Source organism: Diceros bicornis, chromosome 19, assembly GCF_020826845.1.
Source record: "Diceros bicornis minor isolate mBicDic1 chromosome 19, mDicBic1.mat.cur, whole genome shotgun sequence".
In the NCBI taxonomy this organism is placed as follows: domain Eukaryota; kingdom Metazoa; phylum Chordata; class Mammalia; order Perissodactyla; family Rhinocerotidae; genus Diceros; species Diceros bicornis.
In genome coordinates, this window is record NC_080758.1 from 43,484,620 (window position 1) to 43,511,115 (window position 26,496).

General features: G+C 40.4%; 1 protein-coding gene across 9 annotated transcripts in view; it reads right to left on the reverse strand.

Annotated features, from left to right (window-relative positions):
* The window catches only part of KIF16B (kinesin family member 16B), a 290,451-nt gene that overhangs the window by 216,184 nt on the left and 47,771 nt on the right, over positions 1-26,496 (reverse strand). For 8 of the 9 annotated variants that reach the window (XM_058563260.1, XM_058563259.1, XM_058563258.1 and 5 more), the window contains exons 5-12: positions 25,571-25,668; positions 24,723-24,832; positions 21,711-21,853; positions 19,841-20,009; positions 19,522-19,653; positions 17,871-18,046; positions 10,856-10,921; positions 7,841-7,900 (exon numbers count right to left, since the gene is read on the reverse strand). In XM_058563260.1, the coding sequence (XP_058419243.1) occupies positions 7,841-7,900; positions 10,856-10,921; positions 17,871-18,046; positions 19,522-19,653; positions 19,841-20,009; positions 21,711-21,853; positions 24,723-24,832; positions 25,571-25,668 (954 nt within the window). The remainder of the gene's footprint in view (positions 1-7,840; positions 7,901-10,855; positions 10,922-17,870; positions 18,047-19,521; positions 19,654-19,840; positions 20,010-21,710; positions 21,854-24,722; positions 24,833-25,570; positions 25,669-26,496) is intronic. The other variant, XM_058563256.1, reaches the window with a different exon arrangement.

A 26,496-nucleotide genomic window follows, 5' to 3' on the forward strand; every position in this document is an offset into this window, starting at 1 on the left:
AGGATTCAGTGCCATGGGCAGCAGGAATCCAGAGGACCACAAACCTGGCCTGCCACAAACCTGCTGCATGAGAGCCCCAATTATTAGTGCTGCTTCCAAATCTGTTACACTACCCAATACATGTCATCTCCTCGAGATGGAAAACTGCAGACAGCCCGGAAAAAAAATCTTTTATGAGTTGCCATAATCTTCCAGAGACAAAAGTTCAGCTGACCGATTCTATCATAAAACAGAAATAAGTTGGTTTAAAGTGTGCCTCTCCATGAAATTTAAACTCAGAAAATCTTGAATCAGTGAAGGATTCCAATTTCATTTTACTTTATTTCTTGTTAGTCAAAACATTCTGAAAGAGTAAAAAATTTTCTTCCATCAATTGTTATCCACTTCCACCATGGGCTTGCAGTATCCTGCCTCTTCTTCTCCCCAGAGACGGGATATTAAGACCACCACAATTTAAACTTAAATATCATTTGCATTAGGATCCCATCATCACATAGATTCAAATATGCTCCATCCTCCAAATTCACTTCAACAAACATTGTTTACGGTATGTAAGAAAAAAAATCCCATATAATTAATGTCTGAAACAAACCAACTTTAATTCAACTTGCACAAACAGCGCACTTTTCAAGGACAAGCCCCTCCAGAGATAGCCTTTGCATATAGCAGCCCACTTCCTCCCCTAACCACCCCTGTGCCGAGCCACAGTCAGATGTCCTATGCAGGATGCTGAAAACACAGAAGCAAGTCAGACACTGGAGTAATCAGAGGGTATGTTTTCAGGAAGGAAGACACCCTATTTATTAAAAAATGAAAACAACAACCAGTGCTGGAGGGATTCACACAGAGCGCGCTCTCAGGGCAAGGACCGCTTTGCGGTTCGGCTCTGGACAGACGCTGCACAGAGTTGGCTCTCCCTTCTGTCGCGCCATCTGTCAGACACTTGAGAGCTTCACGCTGCAGTCCAAACTGTCTGTGATTTATTCTGAAGCACAGAGCTCAAGGAGTTATTTGGAAGTCAGATAACATCTCTGAGTATTTTTTTAATCGTTTATAAAACGCTGGAACAGAGAAACCAAAACGTGTACAGAGCAGACACACCAGAAAGATGCATAAAGGATGGCATAGGGGGAGAGAAAGCGGGAGTGGACAAAGAACTTGGGGATTCCTCGTTACTTGAAAAAAACATACAGGATTCATAAAAAGCCAGGCCAAAGGGTACACGGGAGGGGCATTAAGTCACTTTATAAACCACTTCAAACACTAAGCAGTGAGTGCAATATTGTAGCTCTGCAAAGGGGAACCGACACTGAGGCCTCAGGAACGCACTGATCCCAGGGCTTGTAGACGCTGCATTTATCACAATGTTAAGTTCCAAGACCCAAGCGAGTTATGGCAGTGGCAGACAAATTCAGCCAGGATGAAAAACACCTTGGGGCAGTACTCTAAGAGACTAGAAAGACAGATCAAAAGGAGAAGGAGAATATGTTAACACAGATTCTGAGGAGCCGGCAGAGCACATCAAGAGGTCGGCGTGTGGACTTTGGTATCAGACCAGGTCTAACCATGAGAGCTTCTAAGAGAAGCTAAACTACTTCAGCGTTCACATCCCAGGGGCTTTACTATAAGGAACTGATTACTCGTTGAAGTCAGGAAGGAAGGAAGAGTTGAGAAGCCATCGAGGATGGTGAGGCCCCCCACAAACTGAGGACAGCAGTTTAACCAGCATCACCTCTAGGCAGGAAGGACAAGGAGGGGAGGAGGTGTTTGTGGAGGCCAGGGCTATGTCACCAGGCAGAACTGCACTGGGATGAGCCACGTGGATGCCGTGAGAAGCCAGAGGAGGAAAGGTCTGGTTTCTCCCTCCAATCTCCCACAGTGATCCCACAGGAGCCCAGGAAAGGGCAGCCCACAGGGGTCAGCCCCTATGACACAGGGCCGAGCAGAACGGGGAGAACAGATCTGAGGGCAAAGAAGCCCAAGGCTGCTCCACCTTCCCTCAGCTCTTTTAATGCAGCACTCAAACTCGAAGGTGCAGACACATCACCTGGGTATCTCATTAAAATACAGATTCTGACCCAGCAAGTCTGCAGAGAGGCATGCATTTCTACCCAGCTCTCAGATGATGCTGATGATGCTGGTCCAGGAACCACACTTTGAACAGCAAAGATCTAACTGATCCAAATGAAAGACTGGACTATAATCAAAAGAAATTCAGCCACATTCTTTCCAAGAATAAAAAATACACAGTCATATATAAGCCTTTCAAATAGGAATGAGAAAAAGGTGATTCAAAGTACAGGAAGGAGCATGACCAGGGCAAGACTGCTGCTTGTACAACACGCCACATTCATTTTCCCACCGGGATATAGATTTGTGTGATTCAAGGTGGCTATGGACAGAACGTCCCCCTAAAATTCAGAAGTTGAAGCCCTAATGCCCAGTACCTCAGAATGTAACTCTATTTGGAGGCAGGGCCTTTATAGATGTGATTAGGTTAAAATGAAGCCATTAGGGTGGGCCCTGATTCCATCTGACTGGTGTCCTTATAAGAAGAGATTAGGACATGCAGAGGGCGACACAGCAGAAAGGACATGTGAGGACACAGAGAGATGGCGGCCCTCTACAGGCCAAGGAGAGAGGCCTCAGGAGAAACCAACCCTGCCAACACCTTGATCTTGGACTTCCAGCCTCCAGAACTGTGAGACAATAAACTGCTGTGGTTTAAGTCACCCAGTCTGGTATTTGTTACGTCAGTCCTGGCCAATTAACATCAAGGTTTCTTGATCCTATTTTACTCCAGTAAGTTTTCCCTGGATACCTGCTCCGTGAGAAGCAGAATTCTAGGAGCTGGTTCACAGAACGATAAAGAGAGTCTTTGTCCAGATGCTGCTCCTGTTTAGAGGGAGAAACCAAGACCAGCAAACTCAGATTAAGGCAAACACTGTGACAGAAGTAAAACCAAAGCTATAAAAGCACAGACAAAAACAAAATCATTCTACCTGGGAAGTGGGAGAGACAATGATCAGAGAGAGCTTCAAGGTGGATTCTAACAGGCATAGAAAAGGGAATCATCTCGAATGATGGAGCAACACAGGCAAAGGCCGCGACACCAAGATACCCAACGCCCAGGTGAGCCCAGACATCAGCCAGACATCTGGCGGGGGGTGGGTATGGGTGCCGGGGTGCCCCTACAGAACTGTGATAGGACACAGAGAAATGAGATCAGTGCCTTTGCAGGCCAAGCAAGGGAGTCTGGACTCCAATTTCTCGAAAATGAAGATTAATGAAAATGAGGAAGGCACATTAAGGGTCAAGAGTGTGGATACACCGAGTACACTAGAGGACGATAAAACTCTCGTTACCTAACTGTCTAAGAACTGTCTCTTTAAGATAAACACACTTTCTTCGGTCATTAGCTACTTTCAAAATACCCCCAACCACTTTATTATCTCTTTCCCCTGTTAAAAAGAAACAAGCCCCCAACAGAGTGACTTAACGTTAAGTCCACCAAGACTTAATACCTAAGTGCAGTTTCAGCCTCTCCCAGGAGTGGGATTTTAAACCAACCAGTCTGGAATTTCCTGGTCAGCACTAGTGAGGTATCTGCATAATAAGACCCCCTGCCTTCCCCTAAGGGACGGTAACCTGGCCTCAAACAATCCTTTCTCTCTTTTTAACTTCCTTGTCCCGCCCCCGCTTCTACCTATAAAAACCTTCCATTTTGTACAGACCCTCAGAGCTCCTCTCTACTCACTAGACGGGATGCTGCCATACTCATGACTCGTTTAGTAAAGCCAATTAGATCCCCAAATTTACTCAGCTGAATTTTGTTTTTTAACACCCTGTTAAGTTGGATATAAGGAAGCCGTTAGCATCCACTGTGATTCCCTACCTGGGAATTAGGGTAAGTGACAGCTGTGGTTAAGTATCAGGAGCCAGCGAGTCAGAAAGGGAACTGAAGCCTAAGATCCAAGGTCTGCAGATCAAAGCCCGAGGCCTCATCATTATCACCATGGTGCCAGCGGCTTTGCTGAAAACAGCCAGGTCTTTTGTGAGAGCCTGTGTCTACACAGCAGGCTCCTACCCTCACTCCACCCCCACTCAACAGAGCCCTCGATTTCACTCTCCAGTGCAAGGGAAGCCAGAGACTAGATGAAAAAGAAAGGAACAAAGTTACTCCTTGGCTTGTAAGCATCCAAAAGCTCAGGATCTGGTGATTTCCATGGAAATTAAGGGATTTTCAAGAGTAATTCTGACTTCAAGGGACCTTTGCCTTACACACTGACTTAAGACTCCTCCCCCTGCATGGGAGGAGACTCCCATCTACTCCTGAAGCAATTCCTCATGATGCACGCTGATAAACGAGTCGCAAGTCTATGTCATACCTGGAATAGGAAATACGAGCACACAGCACAGGTAGCTTAACAATGACGAAGAGGATCATTGTGATGACTGAGAAGATGGGTTATACTCCTTTCCTCAGTCCTCTTGTTACTGAACCAAAGTGGGTTCACCTCCTGGCGAGTTAAAATCAGACTCTCCATCAGAAACAGTTGTCACACAAAGTAGGGTATATTTGCAGCAAATAGGAGGCCACGCGGAATCATTTCCAAAGTCGCGGCTGTCCCGAACAAAGGAAATCAGGGGCCTTTTATTTCAGATGGAGTATGAATATTCAAAAGGGAGAGGTGGGCATTCGCTTGCGCAGGCTCAGTTGGAAAACATGCTCCCACATACACTGCAGGTTCTGGTTATAGGGCCTAAAATCCTCCCAGAGAGAAGATCTTAGCATTGAAAATGAGGCAAAGGTGATAGGCCTCCCTCTTGTGGTGGGGCTTGGTCTGGTTCAGGGTGGCTGGTAATTGCATCTCTTCAACAGTTAAATGCTTCCAAACCCACCTTTGAGTTCCTTGGGGCAATTAATCAGTGACACTCTCTTCAAACAACATCCATGAGTCTCCTCTGAAATGACCTGCCAATAAAGTTTGGCAAGAAAAAGCAACAAGACAGGCTCTCACGGTGCCAATAAACACCAAATTGGTCCTTGTATCTCCCTTCAATCCCCTGGACATTTTAACTCTCCAAAAGTGTCTCCCTGGATGTTCAGAATTTGCAGCTTGGAAGGAATGATAATTGACAACCTGGCAGCGTAAACAAACAGGTCCTGATGATGAAGATAATCCTGGGAATTTACTGCTTCGTTGGGCCTGTCTCTACAAAATGTGTAAATTCAGTAGAAGAGCAAGTGCCCAGAATTTAAAGATTCATATTTTAACACGGGCATGTGTAGATTAAACCACTGATCTCAAAGTAGGATTATACACTTATAGCTTTGCCATGGCCTTATTATGGGTGAAATATACTTCTTCCCCCTTGACTTTCAGTTCAGCCAAGTTACTTGCTTTGGTCAATGGGATGCTAGCAGACACGATACAAGCAGAAGCTTGAAAAGTGTTTGCATGAGGAGGCCTGCCTGCTTGTACCTTAGCCAAGACCATGAGAAGAACATGCCCCAGACAATCAGCTGGTCCAAGAGGATGAGAGACACGTGGAGCAGACCTGGAACCCACCCACAGCCTGGATCCAAGCCCAACCAAACCAGACTAGACTAGCCAACCGGCAGCAAACCAGCACAGGCAAGAGGGAAAATAATTATTGTTTTAAGCCACTGGGTGGGAGTGGGTTCTACGTAGCATTATAGGAACAACAGCTGACTGATGCAACAGTCAGACAACAGAAATTTGGGAAAGGATTACCACCACCCAGATACAAACTCATCGAATAACAACTCCTTTCCCCATTAATTTCCAAAGAAAGTTTTCAACAAAAGCATTTGAGTAACCCTCTTCTTCACCTCCACCATCAAGCACCGTCTTCCAATAAGGGAGGAAGGCAGTCCTTAAAATATCAAATGTGAGCAGCAAATGACTACAGATTTAAAGCACAAATAGCAGCAGAGAAACCTAAAACGGATCTGCAAGGTCAAGAAAAGGAAAAAATTTTATATATCATTAGCCTTTCTTATAACCTCTGACACCTAGCACATATCACATTTTTATTCTTCTCTGAAAAGTTATAAAAAATAAAAATAAGATTTATGAAAAATAGAATTGGAATTGGAGGAGGATTTAGCTTCAGGGCCCAGAATCACCTTATGAGAAAAAGCATAAGGAACAGCTCAGGGGCTCACCATGGCGATGCTCAGGGGGGCTATCTATGCCAAGATGTAAGGAAACCCCCACCACAGTGACACGGAGAGACACAGCGGCAGAAGAGATGAGGCTGAAATCTTTCAATTCACTGTGCATTACCTCCTGTGCTAACAGGCACTACGTATCCCGAGGACTTCTCAAATAGATAAGTACTTGATTTCTCTTTTCCTTACATGAAGCAGATTTTAGTCCTCTCTGCTTGACAGATTTGCTGAGGGAAGCGTACATCATGCCATGAAAGGTCAAACGACTTGGGCTTCATACGTCAGCGGCTGCAGCACTACTTCTTAGAGTTGATGCAACTTAATGAAAAATAGTCACCTCTTTGTGGTGCTTATTCCACATCTGACTATTCTGAAATGCCAGTGAGGTCTTTGCTCAGTTTCCTGCAAAAATCTCTCCACAAAGGATACGCTGAGGAAGTACCTCAGAATAACCCAACATTATCATCATCAGGAGCAAACAAAAGAAAGTCTTCATGCTGAAGCCCCCACTTTTTGCAGCGCTTTCTGCAACTGGGAAGAACGTCTCTAGGACCATCACAACTCACCAGCCTTGAGAACTGCAGCACAATCTCTGACCTCCTGAGAAACAGTCTTTTTAACCCCCAGAGCAGGCCAAGTTGCCTAAATGGTACAGGGGGAACTTTACATAGCATGATGCTGACCCCACTCTCAGAGAAAGCTATTAGACACAGAACTCAGTGTTAACCCAGGCCTTCAAAAGTTTACCCCCACGAAACGGGAAATGGGTGCCCCATTTTCATGTGAAGGGGATCCAAGTTAGGGTTCTGCCAAGACATGCAGCCAAACCTCATCTAGCCAGCCTCGCCAATATTAAAGGGAGATTTACTCCCTTGGGAAAGTTTTACCTCAACAGACCTCAAACACAAACCTAGGATTTAATAGCCTCTGAATCGCCTTCTCTCATGCGTAAAGTCAGATAGATGCTATCAAGCATAAAATTCGAGTCTGAACCTCAAACCCGATGTGACTGACCCTCAACAGACGACACAGGTTACCTACCAACTCAGCAAAAAATGGGAACATAAAGAAACGTGTATTTTGAAGCATAGAGTATGAAAAATGTAGGCCATTACCGATGTCCTTTCACAATCAATCTTGCCAAAAATGCTGTCTGTCTAGCCCTCGAGACATACAGAAAAAAATTCCAACAGGAATTACTAGTTTAGAAATTTCTGAAATCTAGCCATGCTATGTACACATATTCTACAATATTGCCATGGGAAGTATTTTTTTCATTTAACGTATCACTTTTATATTGGGTTTAATAAAAGCAGAAAGGTCAAGTCGATGCCCTTGAATATTAAATGGAGTCTAATATGTGCTGAGTCAAAAATGGAAAAACTCCAAGAAATGAAAGCAAACACCTTAAGTATCAGCATCACCTCTACCTATTAAAACACACAAAGCTTTAATGTCCAATAGCTCCCTTTTCCATTTCTTCAAAATCAAACCAGGACCCCGACCCAACAAGTCACTAATTGGTTCCAAATGATCTTACCTTAAGCAAAGCACACAACAGCCATATTTGAGGCAGAAAAAAAAAGTTTTACCTATTTAAGTCAGCATAAAAAGATTAAGACATCTTTTTATAGTCCTTACTTTCAAAATGTTTTGGGTTTCATTCCACTTATTTGTCCATTCCTTGGTCAATTCTTGAACCTAAAAGGAAAAATATACATATCTGATTGCTCCATAAAAAATTATTGTGATTTTCTTCTAGAAAGTTTCCAAACTCTTATAGCTTATGGAAGGACGGACTATAATTTTTTTTAATTAGATAGCAATTTCTATCCCTGAAAGAACCATCACCAAATATATATCAAATAAGCTGATCTCATCCTACAACCTACATTATGGCAAAGGAAAGAACAGAAAAAAGTTTGTCAAGTTGCCTAGAGTTTTACAACAGTCTTTTTCATGTGTATTTAAATAAAAGCTGCTTCCTCGGATATTAACCAAAATTACAAGTTCAAGGATGACAATGTCCTATTAAATGGGTTAATTTTTCCTGATTATACTTTAGGTCCTAAGAAATAGAGATTTATTTTTCTTTCTAATTAGATGGGGTGATTAAATCACCTTGGATGCTGCAGTTTCTTAGGAGATAATCTGGTTTTGTAACTAATTAATAGGGTTTATAAATCTCATTCTGTCTTAAAAGGAAAAAAAGGTGGCTCTTTAATTGACTCTTTTAGTAAAAGCAAAATTCTTTTGATAAAAATAAGCTTCTTTCCAGTCTGCTGTAACTTAGGGGAGAAAATATCCCCAACCATCAAACACAGCACAGTTGGAAATTGCTTCTCGAAGTTAATGAAAATATTCTGCTAGTCTCATAAAACTTTTTAAATGATCTTAGTAATTCATTAAGAAGCAAAAAGTAAAACTCATCGAGAGGTAGAAAAAGAAAAGGACAGAAAAATGTGTTGTGTAAAAAGGAGTATACCCGGGCTAAGAGAGTGACTCCCGAGAGGCAGAGAATGCCCCCTTTCAAAGCCCTTCCCTTCTGCACTTTGCCACTCCCGCCACCTCCCCACTGCCAACAGCAGACGCCATCCCATTTAAACCTACTGGTCTTCCCACTGATGAGTTACCCTGTTCTACCAGGCCCCAAGGAATGCACAGAACACCTTTGCTTAAACTCTCATTGCTAAGAGGAAGACACTTTTCCACAAGCCGTTAGGTACTGTAACTGGAAAGGGCATTCATGTCAGCAACCTTCATGACAGAAAGAGTTTGTTACTGACAAGAAATGGAGGACCTGGAGTGATGGTTTATCCAAGAAGAAAACCAAAACATCTCTCACCCACCTATATTCAATTATTCAGTGGTCATTCGTTTTACTCCTCGATTTCCCTCAAACAGAACTGCAGGAGTTCTAAGTGAACGTGTTTTTAATAATGGATCTTTTATTAGGTAATAATATCAAAATCTATCATCTTCTTGGTAAAAAACCTAAGAAACAGGACTGAGCCTCTCTCACTGTGTTTTTTGCCTGTTTTCAATGGTTTGATAAGACTGTCCTGATGGATCTGGAACCCATCATACAGTCCAGTGCTTCATTTCATCACCTGAGTGATGCCAACCCCACAAACTCTAATGATGGCAATAAAAATCAAATGGCTATCAGGGCTTCTTGTTGTGGAAAACCTTTCAGAGAGGGAATATTCTTATGCCTTCTCTCCCTACAGAAGCGGAAAAGATTGGCGTAATGAATTTACTAATTTATAATAATTAGTTAACAGATTCTCATTGGCAATTTATCCGAGAAACACAAAGCATTCAACAATAAATGCTTCTGCATTTCACCAACAGATATGTTCCCCCTGAAGAAACGTAAGCCAATCCATCCTTTTCCAATTCAATCAAATAATTCTAGCTTTAAGCAACTTGTAAGTATGCCTTGGGTTTATTTTACTATTAAATTTAAAGCAAAGAATCTTCATTTATAAAATTAAGAAAAAACGCAAACATGTGATAACAATTCTAACAATGTGATCAGGTGATAAGATGTATAGCCAAGCAGGTGACAAACAATATTAAAAGGTCACCAAAACACTAGATGAAAATTTAGAAAATGTTATGAACAAGATAGGCAATCACAGCATGCATAATGCATTCAAATTAAAATGTTTATTGGTTTCTATTAACTTGCTAGGTATTCCTGAAAATCACTATTAAGAAACAATTTAAGACTGTATCCAGACATTTCAAAGCACTCAAAATTAGAATATGAAGTACTAAAAGGCAAAATTTCATGAGAAAAATAGAGATTAAGGTACTAATGTTTTACTAATGCTATTATCAGCAAATTAATCAGCATAATTATCCAGGGAAGTGTCAACAAGTTCCTAACTACAACCCAATTTATATCTTCAATATTGTGTATTTTTAAAAGAGCTTTCCCAACAGAATCCAATTTTGTTTTTTTATCTGTTTCAACCATTCAGCACAGTGAACAAAATCCCCTCTAAAAATGTAATGTCCTTAATGCCTATTTCTCTTTTCACAGAAGGTTATTGTTTTAAGCAAAAATAGTATAGAACCAGGTCAGCCATGAAACTGGTTTTCAAAAAGCATCAGCAGACAAACACTGGCTTTAGCCCATAACATCTCTAGAGCCACTCTCCCCCTGCCTCAAATCCCACCTTGCTTTGGAGAAACCAAGCATCTGCCTATAAAGTATTTAGATATTCTCCACCAGAAACAATGTCCAAGGATGACAAAAAACTCAGCAGCGGTCACGGGTTAGCTGTGGTTAAGCTATGGGGTCCGCGCTGTTTCACAAATGTTGAAATGGCCTCTCAACCAAAGACTCTGGTCTAATCTGAAGGCCAGAGCGGCCTCACTGCTTCCTCAGCGTGGCCTGCACGTGATTTCAGTTGCAGTCAACCATCACCTGCCAGACAAATCCCATTTATTAAGTCACAGAGAACTGTGATACTTAGGAAGTTAACTATTGTGCTACTTTAAAAACAATCATGTGGTGGGGGCAGGAGGAGTGTTAAATATAATGAAGAAAGGAATGAATCTCAAACAGCAAGTATTAAAAAGCATGCACTTAAAATAACAGTGAAAGCTATGATTTAAAAAAAAATAAGTCAAAGTACCACTTACTCTTGCTTCATTCTGCTGAAGTTTTTCCTCCATACTTAAGGCTGTGGGAGAGTCTAAGAGGGCAATCTACAACGTAAACCATAAAAGAGAACAGCAATTAGTAAACAGCAATAATCTAGAGGAAGGATTTGTCCATGATATGAGAAATTATCAAAAAATTTCTGCCATGGGGCCGGCCCGGTGGCGCAAGCGGTTAAGTGCGCGCGCTCCGCTGCGGCGGCCCGGGGTTCGCTGGTTCGGATCCCGGGCGCGCACCGACGCACTGCTTGGTAAGCCATGCTGTGGCGGCGTCCCATATAAAGTGGAGGAAGATAGGCACCGACGTTAGCCCAGGGCCGTCTTCCTCAGCGAAAAAAGAGGAGGATTGGCGGATGTTAGCTCAGGGCTGATCTCCTCACAAAAAAAAAAAAAAAAAAAAAAAAAAAAATTTCTGCCAAACTATTAAATAGAGGTAAAATGTATTGTCCCACACCCCTCAAAAAGTGTCAGTCATCACTAAGTCTTTAATCCATTGTGTACATATCTCATAATATTCAAAACCATGGCAGCCTGGTAAATCTACACTTGCAATACAAATCAGTAAAGAAAAAGAAAAAGAAAAATATAACATACTGACATTTTACCAAAATCAAACATGATCTAAATCCCTAGATCCTAAAGGACTCATTTGTTTTGAATATGCACCAAGTATAAAATTCAAAAAGTAAGAAGTGTAAGTCTTGCTCAACCACAGGCTTCTGCGATTCAGCCGTGTGGATGCATGCAAATGAAACTCATTTATCTTCACTGCTGGATGGTACTCCATGTATGATATGGCTGCACCACAATCTATTTATCCATTTCCTTATCCATGTTGCAAACGTATAAAGGTTGATGTGAGAATGATAAACACCAAGTCAGGTTAGAACCATGAGGGACAAGGCAGACAGAGACAGGAAGGCAAACAGAGCCGGGGGGGGCACACAGGGGGCCGCAACTGCACTCATAACTCGTAACCTGTGAGGCAGGACACAGTGCTCCCTAACATGTCATCAGAGAGAAAAAAGAAAGGGAGTCTCCCCCCTCATCCCACAGGCAGCCACTCTTACCCAATTGCTATCTAAACTTATTCTGTGATTCTGATTATATGTAAGCGTGTTTTTGTTATTCTTTTAAACATAAAAGAATACTGCCTTCTTCACTCAACAATATAACTTGGGGAAAATTCAGAACAAATAAATCTACTTCATTCTTTTTAACAATTCCAATTCTATTGTACAGTATTCCACTGTATGGAGAGCCTATAATTTATGCCAGTACTTTCCTATTAATAGAAATGCAGTTTTTCTAATCTTCTGCTTTACTAGCATTGTTACCATGACTATCCTTATACCAGTTGCCTACCGGATCCGTGGCTATACCAATAGAATAAACCCCTAGAAGGAAATTTGTGAGTCATCTATATGTACGATTTTTTTTTAATGCCAAATTGTCCTCCCCAGAGGCTGAGCATTTTTTTTTCCTTACTGTTTATTTTTCAATTTCAATTCAAAAAATGTTAACACCCACAAGGTGGTCTTCTTAGGCTCAGTTAAACATTCAGACTAACAAGACTACTGTGGGCCACACTTGGCGTCCTTCTACTCAGCAGAAAGCAGAGCTGCTGGCGGGGAGGGGGGGGTCCTCATGCAGTCTCTGCAGCAATCCTCACGGCTGTCCAGGAGCTACTGTCTTTGGCCTTCTTGAGGGGTCGAGATTCAAATGGGCATGTGTGGGGCCCACCTTGGCTTAGAAGCCCACACCCCACAAGAGGCAACATCGCCTGCAACAACGCCACAGGCACATCCTAAGGGTCTGCAAGGGACACACCCAGTTATAAGAGTCACTGCACTCGGGAAAGCCAAAGCTATGGCTTCTCAGAAGGCATTTATAGTTTATACATAGTTCATCCTAATCCAGATGCAATTCACCAATTAGGAGTCATTTTTATCATTACAGATGGTGCCTGGTTATACAGCTGGCATTCCACTTTTATCCAGTTTACAGAGAATGAAGCTAGCATGTCAACCCAAGGTCAAATTCGTCCTTCGTGAAGGAAAAGGCGCTTTGCTAACACACTACTACAACACATCACTGCACCTAGTGTGCCGTGTTGCACACCGATGGTACTCGATAAATATTCTTCATTGAAGAAATGAAAGTGGCAGACATTATTATGACTGCATTGTTATACATACTTGACAGTTTTCAATACAATTAGTAACCCGTTTATAACCTGGCTAACTTTGCAGACTTCACTGTTGGAATTTTTCATCCATAATCAAAGCTGAAGCATTCCTACCACATCATCCACTCAGTAGATGACTAAATCACTGCCTAAATATATGCACGCAGGCTATCGTGACCACCATGACTTTTGGAAAAGTATTTTAAAGCGCATATAAAGAAAGACCTACCTAAGTCTTTACAAAAAAAAAATCTTTGGTAAAACCAAACCATTTTCAATTAGATTATTCTTTGCAAAGTGTCTGTTGAGAAGAAAAATGTTCAGGATTAAATAATACTCAGATTAAATTCATGTGTTAAACCAAGGGTAACACTACATCAAAACTGCAGCAACAGCCTCTCCACTAATAACATACACAAGCACCTCTCGCCTCCCACCCTTGCCAACGTTCTGTGCAACCACACATTTTGATCTCTGCCCATCTGATAGGTGAAAAGCACATCTCGATGTTTAAGAACTCTGAGGTATAATTTACATGCCATAAAATACGCAGCAAGAAAACCATGTAACTATGTATCCATATACATAAATATACTCATTCCACTCTTTTACCATTTGCATTTACTGTATTTCAGATGACACTGGGCATACCTTCATATGTTTAGATGCCATTTGAAACTCTTTTTTTCTATAAATTGTGCTCACATTCTTTGCTCACTTTTCTGTCAGGTTGTGACCTTTTTCTAATTTTCTTAATAGAAGTTCTCATAATAAGGAAAGTAGTCTTGTTGCATGAGTTGGCAATCTTTTTCCTGGTTTGTATTGGTTAGAGCAAATTTTCATTAAGTCATGTAAATATGCAATGTCCTCAGTTATTTTTGTCCATGTGAGCTCTCGCAGAATGAGGAGGAGGAGTTCAAGTTCCCTGTGACAAATGTATGTACGGCTCTGTCTCCTGCTATTTCCTACAGTTTAGTTGTTGTCGTTGTTTATGAACGGTGATGTCATGTTTGATTTTAATTATGAACTGCACTCTTTGTTGTGATAAAGTGCCCTTTTCTTAGGCTCAAATGATGCCGTTTTGCACTGCGGTCTTTCCCTTTGTATTACCTGGTAGACCTTGCCTATTCTTACAAACATCATATATCTGAATTTTACCAGGTGACCCTGTCTGAAATGTGTCTATCTTAAAAGTTACACATAATGATATTTCTATTATCTATTATTTAAAGGTTTTTTGTGACTCCAGCTACAAAAATGAGGAATTCACCCTGCTTCCATCTTCTCTTACTCATTCCTTCTTTGTTACTTATTTCATTTCTATATTGTTGAATTTTCTTGTTAACTCCAGACACATTCAAGAGAGAAGAGTTACGAGACATTTTCTCTCTGTAAAATTCAAAGCAGAAGTCTGAAAATATGCTTTCAATATAATAAAACACTTGAAAAGACAAGATACCCGAATGCTCATCTTCATTCATCATCTGAGAAGTGCAAACTACAACCATTCTGTGACACCACTATGCATCCATCAGCATGGGTACAATGAAAAACAGACAACACCGAGTGTTAGCACGGACCAGCAGCACCTGGAACTGGCACTCGCATATACTGATGGTGGAGTATAAATCGGTATAACCGCTTTTAAAAAGTGTTCGGTAGGGTCTGCTAAAACCGAAAAAATGTACACCTCTGACCCACCAACTCCATTCTTAGGTATAAACCTAACAGAAATGCACCAGTATATTCAGGCATGTAGAAGAATGTCCATAGCAGCACTAATAGCCCCAAAAAGGAAACTCCCCAAATGCCCATCAAAAATAGAACAGATGAGGGGCCAGCCTGGTGGCGCAAGCGGTTAAGTGTGCTGGCTCCGCTGCGGCGGCCCGGGGTTCGCCAGTTCAGATCCTGGGCGCGCACCAACACACCACTTGTCAGGCCATGCTGTGGCGGCGTCCCATATAAAGTGGAGGAAGATGGGCACGGATGTTAGCCCAGGGCCAGTCTTCCTCAGCAAAAAAGAGGAGGATTGGCGGATGTTAGCTCAGGGTTGATCTCCTCACAAAAAAAAAAAAAAATAGAACAGATGAGTTAGGACATATTTGCATGATGGAATACAATATAGCAATGAGAAAAAATGGATCTACAACTATATGCACCAACAGGGATTAATCTCACAAATATAAGGCTGAGTCAAAGAAGTAAGATCAAAAGAATATACACTGCATGATTCCATTTATATAAAGAACAAAAATAGGCAAAACTGAAAAGTAATCTATGCCTTTGGAAGTCAGGATAGGGGTTACCCTTGAGGGGATGGGCAGGTAGTCCCTGGAAAGGAACATCAAGGGGGACTTCCAGGGTGCTGGTAATGTTCTGTTTCTTGATGTGGGTATAGGTTAGATGGGTGAACTCAGCCTGTGAAAATTCACTGTCAGTATAATTATAATATGTAATTATAATATATAGGTAATATATAATACTTCAATAAAGAGTTCACATACAAACTACTACATATATATCTGTATATCTATATCTATGGAGTAGGAGAAGCACACACAGTACGTGTCAAAATCTTGTGATTTAAATTGTGCTTTTGACAGCAACTAGAAGGATGTGCAACTATGACATACAACTATCTATTGGGGCTTTGGAGAAAAAAAGGAGGAGGACTGGCAATAGATGTTAGCTCAGGGCCGGTCTTCCTCAGCAAAAAGAGGAGGATTAGCATGGATGTTAGCTCAGGGCTGATCTTTCTCACCAAAAAAAAAAAAAATCAGTAAATTGTGCTTTTGAAACCCTGATGCACATGACATTTTGCATTGGTAAGCACAGAAAATTATTAAAAGTAGGAGTTGATTTTTATTTAGCTGTACTTAAACAAATAATCCCAGAAACGGAACTTTGGTTTGAGCCACATTCTCAATGAACCATGGCAGCATTTGGAATAGAATATTGTGAGAATAGTGCAATTTCATCAGAAAAATTTATAGAGATTTTTGATGGGCACTTAAGAACACCTGCTTATTTTATTGAGCAGCACAAATTTAATTAATTTAGGATAAGCTTGTATTATCTCACAACAATTTATAGATTCATACTGTGATAAATTATTTTATATTGGACTGCCATTTTTATTGTGATGTATTAAGTTTATCAAAGAATTCTATCTTCATTGTTTTCTAAAATAGACAACTATCTTTTCCATCCTCACTTCCAAAACTAGAGCAACAGAAACACTTCTTTAATTACAGCAGTGGTCTTTGGTCATGAAAGACACAAGGAAAAAAGACCACAAAACATAAGGCAACTGGCATACACAAAACCCCTGAAGAGAGTCCTCAGACAGAACTTGTAAATGTTTTAATAAATTAAATTTTTCTGTCCATATGATAAGGCTCCCTTCAAGGACTTCTTCAGTTCAATTTAAAAAGACTAATTTTTCTTTTTTTCCTTCATTCTCATAACTTAGTAAAAGGTTAAATATAAGAAGCTGCACCAAGAATTTTCCAAATACTTTCCTTCACATACAGTCGTTTGAGTGATCCTATCAAACCATCCTCAAATGTTTGCTTTAGATAAATAATGTTTTAAAAACATTGAAAAAAGATCCTAGTACCAAGGTATATAAATAAAAATGAAGACTGTGGTTCCTATCATAAGTTATATGAGTCTGATAACACCACATATAGCTGGACTATTCGTTCTGACGACTTTCTTTCACACACAGGAGAGCTCCACATCAAAATGGAAAATGTGCGTGGAGATATTTAAGTGCAATCAGCAATTGCTATTTAACTGTTGCTGCCGTCTTTTGGGAAAAAACTGTCAGGTGCGTTTTAGGACAGAGGAAACAGTGCGGTTTTCTTCCTATCACTATTTTCACAGGTCAAACCACATACGGGTTGTCGAGAGCTTCAAGGGCCATATATTCCTAGATGGAAAGGTGCTCTAAAGAGAGCACTTTGCATTTAAAGAAAAGTATTTTTTTAATGATACACTTAAGACATCCATTCATGGGTTAAGAAAATTGGAGGAAATGTATCTTTGTTTTATTTTTAACTCCAGTCTAACTTGAACATTTTAAAAAGCTATGCTTGATTTTCTTTCAAGGGCAGCCTTTCCTCATAACAGTGTCTAAACCTACCAGAACCTAACTCATACTGTTCCTCCCAGAACCTAAGGCAGTACCGTCCACTATGGAGATTATAAGGACGTTTACTGTGAAAAACAGAAAAGGACAAGGCTCCTTCACCATAATCTCCCAAAAGAGCCTGAAGTAAGGCCATTTCAACAGTCAAGCAAGGCCCCAGGGACATCAACTCATCCAGGCCACAGGTGCATCCCACATGTCACTGTATCACCATAACTACCTCTATAATGGGTGATACAAAATACAGATTCAGAAAGGTGTTCAAACAAGTCTTTCATTCCGTTAAAATACATTTTGAAGTTACGAAATGCATGGATAGAATTTTAAATATTACTCCAAACATCTCACTTTCCTTCCACTAATGGAGATTATGCTGCTAATCCTATTGCATGCTAAATTTCCATCCATAATTGATAACCATTAGATAGTTAATCATTTCAGGTTTAGTGGATAAAATCTTACACGTGAAGCACATAATGAGTGCAACGGCCAATGGGAGGGTGATGTAAAGGAGAGACCAGCTAACTCATTAAAAGCTTTACTTAACACTTATTTACTGAAATCAATACAACGAGTGAGATAATTGTCTCATTAAGATCTAGAAATAGAAGCCGTTACTCAAAGAAAATGATCCACACATCTCAGAAAAACCCCACCTGATTCCCTTGAGCAAGCAGTGTTTTCAGTCTAGCTATTTCTGCTCGAAGCTCACGGATGAGTTTAACGTTGGCGTCCTCATTAATGGTAGGCTTGTTGATGATGTTTTTGGCTCTATTTGCATAGCGAAGAGTACTTAGGGTTTCTCCATAATTGACATCAGCAGGTGAAATGGCTGTGAAGAATGAATTCAAAAAATATTTTATCCAGCACTCTGCGTTTCATTTAACACAAAGTTGGTTTGTAATTTAAAAGTCAGATTAACCCCAGGTCATTGAACAGACTAAATATTCATTGCCACAGTAATGAATATTAAAAATTATCTTAGATTTATAGGAAAGGTGCTCACTATACCAAATTAAATGTCATTTTGCTCTTCTCAAGACTAGAATCTAACCAACTCTAAAATGAAGTAAGAGATACTCCACTGTACTTAGGGAGTTTTCTCTGTTGAAAATATAAAAAGAAGAGGATTTCAAGACTATCTGTACTTCTTAAGTAGAAATTAAAATACTTTTAATTGTTCTGGCAAAGCCTACCATCTGTAAAAATCTAGAGCATGATAATTTTTGAAAGAAGTCAGTACATCAGTTAATTCTTTTCCTCTTTGGTTAATTGCACCCTGTTCCCACAAACTTTAGGGCTTAGGTGACTACACAGTTGCATCTGGGGTGCAGACCCCAGGGTAGATCCCTTGCCTCTATAGTGAAGGCATGGCATGGGGAATGGGGGCGGGACATGAGACAGGGGAAGGGAAGAGGAGAGAGAAATGGAAAGGGAAAGTCGAGTTAGGAGGAAAACAGTTTTTGAGTTCGCTTCAACAATTATCTCCCCTTTGTACATTTTTTTCTTCCAGTTAATTAGTGAAAATACAAAAATAAAGTACATTACTATTATCATTACTTGTTACATTTATTGTTTTTTTCCTCTCAATTCTTTTTTTATTTTTTTGTGAGAGAGATCAGCCCTGAGCTAACATCCGTGCTAATCCTCCTCTTTTTGCTGAGGAAGACTGGCTCTGAGCTAACATCTATTGCCAATCCTGCTCCTTTTTTTCCCCCAAAGCCCCAGTAGATAGTTGTATGTCATAGCTGCACATCCTTCTAGTTGCTGTATGTGGGACAGGGCCTCAGCACGGCCGGAGAAGCGGCGTGTGGTGCGTGCCCGGAATCCGTCCGAACCCGGGCCGCCAGTAGCGGAGCACGCACACTTAACGCTAAGCCACGGGGCCAGCCGTGTTTCTCTCAATTCTTAATTTTAAATTTCATATTCACTGCTTTAAAATAGAAAAATAAAGTTGGGTTATTTTTACTTTATGTCCCTATAATGAGTTTCTCCTGTGAGCTCATGGAATTAAAAGTTTCTATCCTGTACTTTAAGCAAAGAAAAGCTGAGAGTCATTCTGCATGTATCCCAGCTGCCATAACCAAGATCATGGCAAAGTCTACGTAACTAGGAAGAAGGCAAAAAGAGTTAATAATTGGATACTGTAGACTGGATCATAGTAAGTGATTTTCTTCAAGATAGAAAAACTATTATTTTTTAAGACAAAAAAGGTGTTATTTCCTAATGAAACACTTTACACTTTAATATTTACAGTTAATTCACATGGAACATTATATGCTGGGGAAAAGAACTTAAAACTCTTACTGGCAATCATGATAGTTTTAGAGTTTCCTCCAAGGCTATCTTTTAACAACCACGTCAAAACAGAATCCCTGTAAGGCACAAAAACTTGCTTCTTTTTTACAAGAGGGTTTACTGCATCCTGAGATAAATCGGCTGTAGGGAGGAAGAAAAAGAGGACAAAAAAAACAAAAGACAATTATTAGAGGTTTTTTCCTCTAATTTCAGTTCAAAACCCTTGAGGATCTTACCTCGGTTTGTAAGACAAATATTAACCGTAATTGCCGCATCTAATCCAGTACCACGAAGACGAGGAGGAGGCAGGAGTCGAGTGTAAACCTACCTAAGGCAGAAATGACGCTCCCCAGAGTCACAAGAGATTTGTTAATATTGCCCCCTTCCTTCAGTCTCACCCCGGTGGCCCCAGTGGCATCCGCACGCTCACTTCCGGCAAGATCCACTAAGTGGATCTTACTCACGGTTTCACACGGCATTTCAGAATCAAATTTCGCCTGTGGTAAAATATAAAGCAAAATGAAAGAGGTGTAAAAAGACCTGATGTGGTTTGTGATACAAATTCTAATTATTTTCCACTCCTCACTGTTCTCTCTCAGGGTAGGTGTTCTTTTTTTTAACTTTGTTGTTTCACTGGCCTTCTTGCTGATTATAAAGACTTCCAAAATTAAACTGACTACAACGGACGTCTACCATATGTGATTCTTTTTTTTTTTAATAATTTTATTTATTTATTCTTTTTCCCCCCAAAGCCCCAGTAGATAGTTGTATGTCATAGCTGCACATCCTTCTACTTGTTGTATGTGGGACGCGGGCTCAGCATGGCCGGAGAAGCGGTGCGTCGGTGCGCGCCCGGGATCCGAACCCGGGCCACCAGCAGCAGAGCGCGCGCTCTTAACCGCTAAGCCACGGGGCCGGCCCCTACCATATGTGATTCTTAAACTTTTGGAAGGACTCTTCCATTACTCAAATCGCTCAGTCATCCTCAGCAAGGGCTTACTGAGTCTGGCTGGCAGAACAGGAAACCTGGGACTGAGGGGCACTCAACAAAGAAAAATATAAGTAAACAATTAATTAGTTTTGCTCTCCTTTAGAATTTTCAGCATCCCAAGCACAACAGCTCTCCAAAATATGATAAATGTAAACAATTATGTCAAAGATCATTCAATCAATATTAGATGCTAAAACACCTGTTTCACAAAAAAAGTGAAAATCTTAAATACTGTATTCCTTGATTCTGAATTCTACCAAAATTTTACTTTCCCAACGACTTTTAACATATGTTTTACAGTCTGAACCAAAATGCTGAAAAAAAAATTACCCTATTTTGGTGGAAATGTAAGCCTCTTAGAAACTAGGGACAGCCATATCCTAATCCACATTAACCAGAAAGCAGGAGAAAAACTGGGAAACTACAGTAAACCAAAACCAAAGGTGTAACAAAAGGTCAAGATGTGGATAACTAATCACAAGTTGTTCTGTTTTACCTTAGAGCATGTTTTCATTTTCTTTGCTCATGATCCCACTCACGGATAAAATGCTATCTGCGTCTATCTGATGTGTTCAATGGTTAACAAAGGCCACAACATCCCCAAACTCCTAACATATGCTTAAGCCCTGAGAGGACCCTATATTTTTGTGTTCATCTGTTCTACTAACCTAGATGTTAAAATATTTACCCTCGATAATTTCCACACATATTCAAAATGCTCTCCACATTTTGATCAGAATTAATTCTTACATTAGTACTTAAACATGTTCGTTGTCCTTTAATATCATTCTAATAATTGCAATCAACCTTGTGGGGTGAGTTCCATGGAACGATAATGGACCACGATGAGTTACTTACCTTGGCCTCCAGCTGGTCTGACTCTCAATCCATTATCTCCTACAGAGCTTGCAACAATGAAAACTTTTGCTTAATTAAGCACAAAGCACGTTTTTTATGTCTAGACCACGGTGGAAGCCTGCTCAATATTTCTTAAGGGTACACATCAGGACATTTCAAATTACTGTGATTGTAACCACAGAGAAACCCAGCATATAGCACATGTTCAACTCTAATTAACAAGAAAATGACAGTCACTCACCTTTGCCTGCTGCTGCTCCTGGTTCAGCAATGATCGGTCCTGGGCTGATGTTAATCAGTGAGTCAAGACCCGAGGGATGGAGCCAGCCGGCCCCAAAGCCACCCTTACCTGAGTGAACTTGATGGTGAAGATGGCATGAGACCTGCTGCTGACGTCATTCATCCCAGTCGCTGCTGTGGTGCGATTGATATTTCCCGCATCCATAAGTTCTTCTACATCACCATAATTCTGTACTAAATGTTTAGATAAATCTGAAAAAAAGAGAGGGCGTGAAGAAATCTCCCTAACATATAGTAAACAGAATAAGAAATTTATGTCCAGGAAATAATACACGACTGTACAAGTCTGTTGACTTGTTTAAAGATCCTACTGGTTCCTATAGGGTGGTAGTTTATAATGCAGACTTGGCAGCTAGGCAGCTCTGCTGCTTACTAGTGGGCTGACTTGGTTACAAACAAGTTGCTTAACCTCACTGAGCCTCAGTTGCCTCATCTGATAACGCATACCTATCACATAGGCTATTTAGGATACACGCTAGTTATTATCATCAACCTTATTAGCATTAGTCAGAGTAAGGGACATATAAACACTGCCCGCATGCAAAAATCAAAAGCACTTTTTTTTACTCCTTTTAAAAAACTTTTTATTCATTCTTTTGGGAACATTCATATGGCTCTCAAGTCAAAGGGTACAAAAGGTATACTATGTAAAGAGTTTCCCCCTAGCCCTCCTTCTCCTATAGCCTACACCCCACTTCCCCTTCTGTGAGGCAACCCAATGTTATTAGTTTCTCCATACCTTTCTAGAAATAACCCATACATACATAGGTAATTACATACATTTAAAACCTCTCTTTTGCCCCTTTCATACATGGTAGCATACCATAAACACCGTTTTGCATCCTGTTTTTTTCTATGTAATAATATATCGAAGAATATTCTGTATCAGTTAAGGTGATTCCTCATTCGTTTTTATGGCTGCAGAGCATTCCATTGTATACATGTACCATAACCAAGTTAACCAGCCTCAACTGAGACTATAGAGGTTGTTTACGTTTTGTTTCCAATTACAAGTAACACTGCTACAAATAACCTTGTACACAGGTCTTTTCAAATGTGTATGAATATTTCCACAGAATAAATTCTTAAGAGGTGGAATTGCTAGATCAAAGCACATTTGAAATGTTGATAGATACTGCAAAACTGTCCTTCACAGAAAGCAATTTACACCCAGCAGTAGCAACGTATAAGACTGCCTGTCTCCCAACACTGTATTACCAGGCTTACTTAGATCTGCCAAGGATAGGTAACAAACGTTACCTCGAAGAATTATTATTTTGCTTCTCTCTGATTATGAGTGAGGCTGAGCATTCTTTCCTCCATTTAAAAATCATCTGTATTTTCACATCCTTTGTTCATTTTTCTACTTCATTGTTGTATCTGTCCTTACTGATTTATAGGAGCTCTTTCTATATTAGGGAAATTAGTGCTTTATCTGAAACTTGAATTGAAAATATTTTCCTCACTTTGTAAGTTGTCTTTTTACTTTGCTTATGGTGTTTCTGCCAAATACAAAGGTTTTTTTGTTTTTTGTTTTTTGTTTTGGTGAGGAAGACTGGCCCTGAGCTAACATCTGTTGACAATCTCCCTCTTTTTGCTTGAGGAAGACTGACCCTGAGCTAACATCCGTGCCAGTCTTCCTCTATTTGATATGTGGGATGCCACTGCCTTGGCTTGATGAGCAGTGTGTATGTCCGCACCCAGGATCTGAACCCGTGAACCCGGGGCTGCTGCAGCAGAGCATGCGAATTTCCCCACCACACCACCAGGCCGGCCCCTAAAGTTCTATTTTTTACCACTTCAAATTTAACACTTTTATTTCATGGTTTTGGCGTGTTAAGTCAAATTTTTAAAAGCCTTCCCTTCTTCAAATTTCTGCAAAAAATTAACCCATGGTTTCTTGCAATCATTTTATTATGTCACTTTTACATTTAAATCTTAGAGCTATTTGTCATTTATCCTGGTGTAAAAACTGAGCTATGGTCCCAATTTACTTTTTTTTTCTCCCAGACAGCTTAATAACTCATATTCCCCTAATGTTTGAATAGCAGATTTATTAGAAACTAAATCCCCATAAGTATCTACATCAGATTCTGGATGTTTTGACCTGTTTGATTATTCTGCCTCTTCATAAACCACCCTTATAATACGTTTTAACATCTGATAAGACAATTAAAGAGAAAACACAAAGGCACAGTTAGGCTAAAAACTGTAACAATAATAGCTATGCCATGCTCCACAAAACAAATACCTAGTTACACACCTTACTTTGGGCATAAAAGGCAAAAGTTCAATTGGAAATTCAATAAAATGCAGACAGGGTCCTGTTGGTGCACCTGGTATCTCCAGGTGAAAAAGACAACCAAAACAGGAACATCTTTAAACCCACGACCGGTTCTCAGCCCTGCCCCCACAAGACACATATGAAGGACAACAGCCACAAGAATGCACCTCTCTGTGTGTGATTCCTACAGGCCAGCCATGACTCAGCCGCCTTATGCAGAGTACGTGAGAGCAGCTTCATTATAAGGACAGCCTTAAATCCAGCCTCGTTGGCAAGGGCCAGCCCTTTACCCATCATTACTTGTGACATTCCTCACAATGGACTGACACAGCTGGTGTCACAACACAAATGCTGAGAACCACAACACAGGAAACTCTGTAAATGCTCTTCTCAATAGGTAAGAGGTCTTAGCATCTCCTTATGGTCATATGTTACCATTAAGGCTGGTAAAAATATACCGATAAAATGTAACGCCTTTTAAAGAGACAGGTTATCAGGTTGCTTATCTTGCTTGAGAACACTGGAAAACAAATTTCCAGAGAGTTCTTAAAGCCAAATGAAATATACAGGCAAGTCCCACAACATCAGTGAATGTCCAGTGAAGGATAAATTCATTAAATGAACATGGTGTAGTGACAGCACGTCATTTTTACTGTAATCAAACACCAAAAATAAATAAATGTTTTAAACCTCACCATTATCCTTCTTTTTTGTCCTTTGAAACTATTATTTTTACTCAAATTCCCAAGAACAGGGCTGTGAAATATTCACTCTTACCCTCAACATAAGGTCCTTCTTTTGGATGCTCACGGACTCTTAAATTGAAGGTTTTAGATGACTTCCGCCTAAGTAGATCTCTCACACGTTCATTATAAATTTCTAAGTAGCTAAAAATTTTAAATAGAATTGAATTCAGAAAAATGATTTCAGACATTAATAACAACAATAATAACAGCAGCAACATACACTTATGAGTGGTAACTATGTATCAGGTACTATGCTAAACACTTTATGGATTATTTCATTTAATCCCTACAACAGCCCAGAGGTAGGTGCTATGATCCCTATTTTATAGGTTAGGCAATGCAGGTTTAGAGCGATTTAACCTGTCCAAGGCCACACAGCCACTGAGAGGTCAGGCAGCCATAAGACCCTTGATTGCCACATCTGCCCCCAAAACCACTGACAAGACTGGCTCCCTACACAGGTTTAATTTCAAGGAGGAAAAAACACCTCAACCTTCCAGATTTATTTCAAGATTAGATTTAAGGTAATCCTACCAACACAAAGAAGAATGCAAACCTTATTCAGCTAAAAGAATAAGACAAGTGAATTGGGTATTCCCTTAAAAGTCAAAAGCTCACTCCATTTGAGATAAACATCCTACGTTACAGTTTCTGACCAAACTAGGTTATGTCTACCCACCTCCCAAATCCTAATCCAAATTGTACCCAAGAAAGTCACTGAAAAGATACATGTTTTCAACTTTACTTTCAACTACCATAGCACAGGAGGGGAAAAAGGCAGACTCACCCTTCAGGAATCCAAAGACTGTATCCATTCCTTGAGCCTGAAAGCAACCTCCCTCCAAGCTCATACTGAGTTACTCAGGCCACAGGTCCTACCTGACTTCAGTTCGAAAAGATGCTTCATCCCATCTGGTGGTTTCATTTATCCGACTGAAGAGCCCTTCACAGATCCGAGGTATTAAGCCAGAATCGCCCTGCAGCGGGAAGGAGGAATGCCATAGCTGTCACTTGAAATAAAAGCAACCATGATTACAATTGTGATTTGCTGGAGTGGACTTAGACCTGAGGGGCCTGCCTGCCAACCACAGGTCCGCCGCCCAGGCCCCAGGCACACCATTCACCCCCCAGGACGCTTCCTACTCTCTGAAAAGAAGAGTGAGCTTTCCACGTCCACAGGCTGGGACTCTGCTAACACATCGTTATCAGCTGTCAATCAGTTAAATCACGGCTTGCAAACATAAGACTTATTCTCTAACTTTCAAACAAGACAGTCAACAGCTGTAGAATAAATGCTAAAAATCTGATCTGGTTAAATGACCAAAAAAGGTGAAATATACACTGCACAGAAAAGAAATACCAACAAAACCTTAGTAAGTCCTCAAAGTAGCTAATAACTGTCTTAAAGCTTAGGTGATAGGACCACATTAAACGTGTGGTATATCCCTCCTTGGATGGAATAATCCTCACCCCTGCCTTCCTAGACAGGAAGATTTTAACACATCATATTACTTAGGCAATGGGGGCAGAATCAATAATATTCACATTTCAGTCAGTATTAAAAGCTGATCAACCTCAGAATGATACTAAAGATGAGGTAAAGTGTTCTTGTTAGGAAATCCAAACCTCAGAGCTTCAATGTTTTCTGAAGTCCCTCCCTACCTTCACCAAAGCACCCACCCAAAAAATAAAAGAAACTAATTTTTTTTTTTTTTGGTGAGGAAGATCAGCCCTGAGCTAACATCTATTGCCAATCCTCCTCTTTTTTTTTTGCTGAGGAAGACTGGCCCTGGGCTAACATCCGT